Source organism: Anguilla rostrata, chromosome 11 (genome assembly GCF_018555375.3).
Source record: "Anguilla rostrata isolate EN2019 chromosome 11, ASM1855537v3, whole genome shotgun sequence".
Classification (NCBI taxonomy): domain Eukaryota; kingdom Metazoa; phylum Chordata; class Actinopteri; order Anguilliformes; family Anguillidae; genus Anguilla; species Anguilla rostrata.
The window spans coordinates 2,271,774-2,281,188 of NC_057943.1; the positions used below are offsets into that span (position 1 = coordinate 2,271,774).

At 46.7% G+C, this 9,415-nt stretch overlaps 1 protein-coding gene across 2 annotated transcripts; it reads left to right on the forward strand.

Moving 5' to 3' along the window:
* The first annotated feature begins 1,470 nt into the window (after positions 1-1,470).
* Positions 1,471-8,735, forward strand: tnfrsf9a (tumor necrosis factor receptor superfamily, member 9a). Of its 2 annotated transcripts, none has more exons than XM_064300469.1 (8): positions 1,471-2,459; positions 3,445-3,732; positions 4,876-4,995; positions 5,899-6,036; positions 6,706-6,778; positions 7,139-7,257; positions 7,648-7,800; positions 8,242-8,735. In XM_064300469.1, exons 2-8 carry the CDS (start codon positions 3,588-3,590, stop codon positions 8,361-8,363), a joined length of 870 nt encoding a protein of 289 aa, XP_064156539.1. In that variant the 5' UTR covers positions 1,471-2,459; positions 3,445-3,587; the 3' UTR covers positions 8,364-8,735. The 2 variants fall into 2 exon arrangements, with proteins under 2 accessions (XP_064156539.1, XP_064156540.1); XM_064300470.1 differs by having other exon boundaries at positions 1,473-2,459; positions 7,654-7,800.
* The last annotated feature ends 680 nt before the right edge of the window (positions 8,736-9,415 follow it).

Here is a 9,415-nt window from a genome sequence, read left to right on the forward strand (position 1 = left end):
CATAACACTGCTTCTTTTCATGGCCATAGATTAAAATAATTTTAAAAATCAGTTCCCATAAAAAAAAAATCCACTATTTCACTAGACACTTTTCAGTCCTCCTGATGTGCTCCGATATACTTTCCTGAAGATCGAATCTTTCCCACGCCACCATTCTTCCAATCAAAATACTGAATAAGCAGAGGGAATATTTTCACAGCACCGTGATTTCTGTCTATCTATCCATTCGTCCGCCCAACTCCAGTTAGCCATAACAGCTCAGGGTGAAGACCAGTGACTATAACACACAAGCATAATTCCACTCAAACAGCTGCTCAGGCTTTCCAGCATGGCAGAAAACCTCAGATCTTACTCAAATGGTAAATGGACCGCATTTACATAGCGCATAATTACAAAGCGCTTTACAATTGATGCCTCTCATTCACCCATTCACACACACACACACACTCAACACTCACACACCAACGGTGAAAGGCAGCCATGCAAGGTACCAATCAGCTCGTTGGGAGCAATTAGGGGGTTAGGTGTCTTGCTCAGGGACACTTCGACACGCCCAGGGCGGGGGATTGAACCGGCAACCCTCGGACTGCCTGACGAACGCTTTTACCTCCTACTCACGCTGACTGTGAAGCTTCTCAGCGATGACGAAGCAACTGTGTGCGAAACGTGCCCTCACCAATAACATGACTCAGCTCCCGGCGAATGTGAAACTGAAGACTGTTTCCTTTTTGTTTCACTCTTTTAATCTGTCCATCTTCCACAGGTAGCTAATTAAGGACAATAAAAGATATTAGCTTGCTAGCTAGATAATGTTTTTTTTTGTTCGTTTTTCACTTCATCACATTTGCCCCTGAAGACAATTAAGTGAAGGAGTTGGTGATACATGCAGTTTTACAGCAGGTCTATAGTGAACTCATAGAGCCTCTCAAAAGTTAAAATATTTCGAATTTTCATTTTACTTCCAATATTTTTACTTTTATCATTATCTTATTTCAAATATTTAAAAACAGGCAAAATAAGCACCCCCCCCCCCCCCCCCATTGTATGGTGGCGAGAAATATAATGTCATAATAAAGATGGGGATTTCAGGATGTGATTGGGATATACTGATCAGTAATCTGTAGTATTTTCCCCTACCCGAATCACCAGAAATCATTTCACAGCTGTTCTTTTACAAAAAATTATAACAGGGCGGCATGCTCCCCCCTCCCCCCGGACCCCCCGACAGGGTCGCAGTTCCCCAGGTCTATGCATTTCAACCCCCCACCTGCACAGAACATACTGATGCCAATATCTCGTTGGAACTAAGTATTTTAAACATACCCGGACACATAAATCACCGCACACAAGCTGATTACTGGATTTGCAGAACAAGACGCGAGCGGAACAACATGTAAACCTTTAACCTCTATCGTTTCCTGGACTTTCCCGTCCCCGGTCGTCGAACGCTGTACAAAGACCACCGTTAAATGGCAAGACATTTAAAAGCCGTGATTAAAACGGGCCACTCACCTTTCCCCGAAAAAACTGAACATAAAACGGAGATTTATTATCTTTTTTGAGCGATGTGCTCCTATTGGTTGACTCGGTGACCTGCTTATATAGCCTAAATTACCTTCTACAGTTTAACGCGGGGCATTCACCTTGCAATCACAGAGAGCTTCCAATGCGTCAACCATAGTGCATTCATGGCTGTACAATCCGCTGCTTACGTTAATGATTCTACCTTACCTTGCAACTCCAGACTTACGTTATCGAGATCTGTCAAATGCCAGGTTACTATTTTACACAACTATTACTCCGTGTTTTTATGCGTGTGTGTCGTTGTCCCAGATACACTTTGTTTTACTAACTTGTAGGCTAGCCTATAGTTTAGTACCTCCCTTTAATGCAAACAACACACCGAATTATAGTCCCGAGTATCGTAATACGTTCTTTGTGATTGCACTTAGGCTATAAAATTAACCGATCAGACGACTGAAACGGAACGACTGCAATCGTATTATGGTTAACATAATATGAGTTTAAAATAGTTTCGTTTAATTTTCGTGACGACGTCGCTATTTTAAACTAGCCTATATTCAACGTACGCCCTCTCCAGAGTGGACAGACGGAACAGCTGCCAAAAATGAAGAAACAATTGTTCAGATGTCGGAATAAAAATTACGGATTCGTAGTCCTGTCCAGCAAATCTACAGCAATCCAATACAATCGACCAGCCTTTGAAAATTCGCTGTGTTCGTCATCGTCCACTGGGTAATTCGACTGCTTTCAATTTTTTTTTTTTTAAATCGCATAGCCTACTCACGACGCCTCCGTAGCATCAAAGTAAATATACGAGGTCTCACTCGTTCAGAGACTCTCAAACGAACAGAGGTGCAGTACATCTCAGCACTGTACCCTACTGGATATTTTAAGGACCAATTTAATTTAAAGGTCGTTAAACGGATCTGAAAAAGGTGAGTTTCCTAATCCATATTATTTAATTGAACAGTTGTGTTTTTCACGTGGTTGTTTTTAAATTATTCGTGATAACATAGTGTAGAATAGCTCTAATATTAATCAGTTATCTGAATCTATTAATGTATACTTAATGTGTGCACTTTCTGAAAGTGTGCTTCTGAACCGATTCGCTATAGACAATTAGACATGGGCAGTGTAGCGCTTTGCTAACTGGAGGGTTTAAGGCAATCTGTGGTAGTCTTGCTTTTTATTATTTACGAATTGAATTACGCTATTATTATTATTATTATTATTATTATACAGAGCAACATACGTAGTTTACATGTGGATATCAAAGCAATTCAGGTAGTGTACCTTGATCAAAGGCACGAATCCAGGGTCCCACCTGAGGGTTTAACTGCAACTTCTGACTTACAAGTCTGGCTCCTTGAACATTATATCTCCGGTTTTTAAGGCGATTAGTCCGTTTGCGGCAGATAGCGCGTATCTACGCTACGTAGACAGATACGCGTGGCTGCGACTAACGAACACGTAATGGAACACGTCAAGTGCTACTGACGTCTCATTACTGTTCGCTGACAGAGTTTCAGAGTTCAAGTATGATATATATTCTGAGTCTGAGTTGTAGGCACTCTATATTCAGAAAATAGCGGATAATAACATTTTTGTAACGTAAAATGTTTAGTGTTCAATTAACGCTGATGGCGCACGTGAGTTTTTTAAAATCCCATTTGGAGTCTTAAATTAACACCGGGTACTGCTGAACTAACAGTGAACATGTTACTGTCCTCTGTTAACTGCAGTAACGAATTAAAAACCATTTATTATAACGTTTGATGGTGGTCCGTAAGGGTGTCAGAGAAAAAGGGATCCACCCCCTCGCGGGGGGGGGGGGGGGAGGAGTCATCATTATAAGGGTAAGGTGCAGACTTGTTGGTGACGGATTAGTGGCTGACTGTGGCTGTTACACTACCTCTCCAGGAGAGTCCGTCGTCCCCCTGAGGGGTTCAACCCAGTGACTGGCACCGACAGGCAGGGTACCGTGCACCGTCCCTCCCTCCCCCCCTCGCCAGAGCACTTCCTGTTCCCCCCCCCCCCACGGGGGCTGGCAGAGACCACCCGCCATGGAGACCGCCATCCGCGCCGTTCTTCCCGCTGTGCTGCTCCTGATTGGCTGTCTGGAAGGTTGTCGTGGGGATGGAAAGACTGGCTGCGCGATCTGGCTTCCCTACGGAGAGACGGACGTGTGCTGTGAGAAGTGCCGACCCGGTGAGTTGCGGGCATTGCCACCATTTAAAAAAGAAGTATAGATTATAATAACTCATTTTTTCTTTTTACTGAGTTAGGGATATGTTTTTTTTTTTTTTTTTGGCTGGACTGCAACAGCGGGGCCAGCCCTACAACTGCCCTGTGACTGACTGACTGACTGAGTTAGTGTGTGATAAAGTTACACCGCACATGTCTGTGACGTCGGCCAGTTCGGTCCAGCCATATACTAGGTTTTAACCTGGTCTTGTTTTACTTCAGTGTGATCAGCGTTCTGTTTTGGTGTACCGGGCTAAAAACAGTAACTGATCAATCAATCAATCAGTCGATTTGCGGTTTAAATTTTGTTCTTTAAAAGCACAGCGCTGTTGTAAAACTTAGCAGTGAACTCTGGCATTGTCGCACGGGGAGTCATGTGCTTGTTTCATATTTTATAGTTTGTTTCAAATGGAATTATGCTGTGCGTTATATGCTGTACTGCCAGACGTCATGCTGAAATTATCTCTACAAACCAAACATGTTCATTCCTTATTTTACTTCCCTAATATGCTTAGGCACTCTCTGAGGTTTAAAAAAACAAAACAAAAAAAAAAAACTTTCTGAAAAGCCACATGAAAGAGTTGTGGGTTGTAGACTAATCGCTAAACCGCTCTGTGTGTGGAATTGTGACTAAAAAACGGCGTGACTGGAAATGTGGCGACAAAGTTGCATAACATTTAATGTTTACATGTCTACCCCCCCCCCACACACAGGGAATTGCTAGTTCATTTCTCCAAATTACTGTCATGCGATATTGTGAGCTCACTCATTTCTACAGTGGCTTAATGCAGCCAGTGGGTTCTTAATGTAATTTTCCAATGCACTGAGTCCAACAATGCAATGGCATTAAAAATAAATCACTGTTTAACCCTTGGAAGAGTAGTGTTTTTTTTTTTTTTTTTCAAAGTTCTAAGTCAGAGTTCTAGAACTCTCTTGTTTCCAGTTACTGGTAGTGATTGTTACATCAGCATTAGAATGTTCAGTTAAGAACATTCCAATCACATATTTGTGACCTCACACCTTGAAGTTATGAATGGGGAACTGTAGGCATGGAGGAAGTCAGGTCATTTTTACTTGTGTTTATTAATGGATTTGTGCTCTGTTCAGGAAACCGTATGGTCTCAAAGTGCGGGCCGGACCCCAGTGAGCTGTGTGTCCCATGTGGGGCAGGAACCTACATCACAGAGCACGCACTGTACGCCTGTCACAGCTGTACACAGTGCAAAGGTATTCAACCGGAATGGGCGAGGGTGGGGTGGGGTGGGCGAGGGTGGGGCAAGGGTGGGGCTGGCCGGGGCGGGGCGGGGCAGGGCAGGGTGGAAGAGGTCAGGTGTCCCGCTGGTCTATAATCACAGCTTCAGGAAAGATCTTGAACAGGGGTGTACAATGCAATCTTATCCAAAAAGGTTCAGAGTGGGTACAGGTTTTTGCTTTAGTCCAGCACTAAGACACCTGCTTCTACTTATCAAGGTCTCATAAATCACTTTTATCAAGGAAACAACAAGTTTCTGTCCCCTCCAGATATTGCTGAAGTATTGCTAAAGTGCGCGTGTGCCTGTGTGTGTGGTGTGTGTGTGTGTGTGTGTGTGTGTGTGTGCGTGTGTCTGCGTGTATGGTGTGTGTGTGTGTGTGTGTGTGTGTGTGTGTGTGGTGTGTGTGCATGCGCGTGTGCGTGTGTCTGCGTGTATGGTGTGTGTGTGCGTGTGTGTGTGTTTATGGTGTGTGTATGGTGTGTGTGTGTGTGTGTGTATGTGTGTGTGTGCGTGCGTGCGTGTGTGTATGCTGTGTGTGTGTGTGTGTGTGTGTGTGTCTGTGTGTGTATGGTGTGTGTGTGTGTGTCTGTGTGTATGTGTGTGTATGGTGTGTGTGTGTGTCTGTGTGTTTGTGTGTGTATGGTGTGCGTGTGTGTGTGTGTGTGTGTGTGTATCAGGGGCGAGATAGCTCAGGAGGTAAGACCGATTGTCTGGCAGTCGGAGGGTTGCCAGTTCAAACCCCGCCCTGGGCATGTCGAAGTATCCTTGAGCAAGACACCTAACCCCTAACTGCTCTGGCGAATGAGAGGCATCAATTGTAAAGCGCTTTGCATAAAAGCGCTATATAAATGCAGTCCATTTACCATTTACCATCTAGGGGCACAGATGATGAGGCAGGCCTGCACCAGCAGCAGGGACACGGTGTGCGGGTGTGTGGACGGGTTCCGCTGTGCGGACACTGAGTGCTCGCGCTGCGCCAAGGAGTGCGGAAGAGGGGAGGAGCCCACGGACAAACGTAAGCTCCAATGACATGACATCACAGCACAATGACCAATCAGACGCCCGTGTCCAGAGCCAATCGCAGTAGTGGAGAACTCTCAGCTGTTACTCCCAGCATTACACAAAACGCAACATCACCAAGAAGGGCATTTATAATCACCAAGTGTGATATCAAACTAACAAACAACTGTCTGTATTGTAGCTAAGGAAGGCATGACTCGATCTTGCACAGCGTATAACACCGTCCAAAAGGAAACCCTGAGGGCAGAAAGAGAAAATGCTGAGGACTGCTGAAAATGTTGTAGGACACTTGTGGTAAACCTCTCTGATTGTGCGGGAGGTACTGCTGTTAAGGTCCAAAAAACACAAAGTGAGTCTGTTAGACTGCCGTTGGATCCCGTTTGCTTTAAAAAAAATAAATAAAAAAAAACTAAAAAAAAAGAACGGTTCATAGTGATTCACCCTGCTCACTCAGCTTAGGGACGTTTGATTGGGTGACAGTTGCCATGGACACAGTTTCAGGCTGAGGTTTGTATTGGCTATGGGATGGCAGGAAGGTGAGTTTGTATTTAAGGGCTTTGTGATGTTTGATTGGGTGATTTGTTGTCATGGACACGGTTTCAGGGTTTGTATTGGCTATAAGATGGCAGGTGGGAGCTGACGGGTTCTGTATTCTTGCGTGCAGTGACCTGCCAGGCCTGTCCGGAGGGGACGTTCAACGACCAACTTCATCAGAAATGCATTCCCTGGAGAACCAGGTGAGACCTACAACTACCCCCCCCCCATTCTGCCCTGCCCCCAGAGACATGATGGGGAGTGATGTCACAGATTCTCTATGGAGACCCGGTGATCCACTCCTTCCATTTTAAGCATCCTTTCTTTAGGAGGTTCGGCTTTATAACAGGACCCCAGCGATACATTACAGTTTTAAAAAAATATTAATGAGGAAGTGTGCCCAAGGACAAAACATCCATCACCACTGTTATTGAATTTGGACACACCCCCTTAATGAATATTCATATTGGGCATCAAATCAAAGCCATTTTCAGTTTCAGCGGGAGACTGTCTGTTTTGGGTAGGCTGCAATGTGACCTCTGACCTTTGACCTCTCCCACCAGCTGCCCTCTCCCGGGACAGGGAATCGTGGCTCTGGGCACCGCGGTCCATGACATCGTCTGCGGCAACATCTCTGACCCCGTCCCGGACGTGAAACCCAAACCGGAGGTCGACGATGGGGGTGAGACACCTCACAGAAACGCGGCAGGGACGACCTCACACACAACATCTCCACTGATTTCTCTAAGAGAAAAAAAAAACGCATTACATTGCATTACAGGCATCTAGCAGACGCTCTTATCCAGAGCAGCTTACACAACTTCTTTACATAGCTTGTACACAGCATCCATTTATGCAACTGGATATGCACTGAAGCAATGCAGGTTAAGCACCTTTCTCAAGGGTACAATGGCGGTGTCCCACCCAGCAATCAAACCTGAGACCTTTAGCTTAAAAGACCAGCTCCTTACTACACTGCCGCCCACACAACGCCTCTCAAGATCAGGTATTCTTATGCAACAGGACAGGCTTTCACTCTGACTCACCCTCTCTCTCTCCCTCTCTCTCTCAGACGCAGGGCGCGTCTCCTTGATGGTGCTGATCGCCTGCCTGAGTCTTACCGCCATCACGGCCGCTGCTGGCGCGGTCGCCTGCGGAATCCTGAGGAAGAGGAAGGAGAAGACGACGAAGAACACGCCGGCGGTGGCTGACAAACCTACGACAGGTAGTGTTCCCGCCTCCCCAGCTCCCGCCCCCCAGCTCCTGCTGCATCTTCCTCTCCCTCCAGCAGCCCCCCCCGCAAAAAAAACACCTTTACAGTAATTTTACTTTATGTATCTTAACATTGTCATTTGTTCATTTTTAATGCATGCAACTAAACTCTCTCTCCCTCTCCTCTCTCCATGCATCTTCACTCCTCATGCATCTCTTCTCCTCTCCCCTCACCTCTCCTCTCCCTCCTCTTCCCTCTCCCTCCCCTCCTCCCCCTCCCTCCCTCCCTCCCTCTCTCTCCTCCTCCCTCCCTCCCTCTCCTCCCTCCTCTCCCTCTCTCCTCCCTCCCTCCTCCTCTCCCCCCTCCCCTCTCCTCCCTCCTCCCTCTCTCCCTCCCTCCCTCTCTCCCTCCCTTCCTCCCTCCTCTCTCCCTCTCTCCCTCTCCCTCCCTCAGAAGGACCCCAGTGGGAGGAGCAGCAGGTGGAGTGCAGTCTCTGCCACCCACAGCAGGAGGAATGTGGGAGCCAGGACTCTGTCGCCTCCCACGGGTCGGAGGACAAACTGCTTCCTGTGTAAGACGAGGATGTGGGTCCTCACAATGCAGCAGGTCCCCACAATGGAGGGGGTGATGACAATGAGAGGGGTCTCCACAATGGGGGATCCTCACAATGAAGGCATTTTACCCAAAGGGAAGGAGGTCCTGATAATGGAGGGACACCTCACCAGGAAGGGGGTCCTGATAAAGGAGGGAGACCTCACCAGGAAGCGGGTCCTCGAAGCTCTGCGCCTTTAGGTTCGGAAATCTAAAATCTGTTGACAGACACTTGTTCGTACTCTTTGTTTTTTGTATAAAATATTCCGTATTTTCTACCTTTTTACCTGGACACTGGACCATGAAAATGGTTTACTCAATGTATTAAACACTGGACATGTCATTTCAACACATGATATACCTCACATGCATTTGATTCATTTGGTCAGCTAGATATTAGTAAATGATTAGCATAACTCAGGAAGCTGCATTTGAGTACCAGGACCGCCTGTTGACTTATTGGAAGGGTAACTGGGGGAGTGTTTCACTGCGCTGAATGCTGGGGGGTTTCCAAGAAGTGCGTTTTAATTTGATTATGTGGGTGTGTGTTTGTGTATATATATATATGTGTGAGTGTGAGAGAGAGAGAGCTGTGCTGTACGGTTGGACGTGTGTGTGTGTGTGTGGGGGGAAAAGTGTGCTGAGCTGTGCTGTGTTGGGTGGTGTGTGTGTATAGTGTGGTTGTGTGTGTGTGTGTGTGTGTGTGTGTGGGGGAGTGTGTGAGTGTGTAGGGTGGTGTGTGTGTGTGTGTGTGTGTGTGAGTGTGTGTGTATAGTGTGTGTGTCTGTGTGTGCAGTGTGTGTGTATAGTGTATGTGTCTGTATGTGTGTGTTAGTGTGTGTGAGTGTGTGTGTGTATAGTGTGTGTGTGTGTGTGTGTGAGAGTGAGAGCTCTGCTGTACGGGTGGGTGTGTTGAGCTCAGACCCAGAAGTCTATTTCGGTCCTCGCACCTCCAACGACATTCGTGACGCGGCGCTCTCCAGCGCATCACCCTTCCTGTGGGGTTTCCCAGCTCCACGGCCCCCAAACTGCGGCC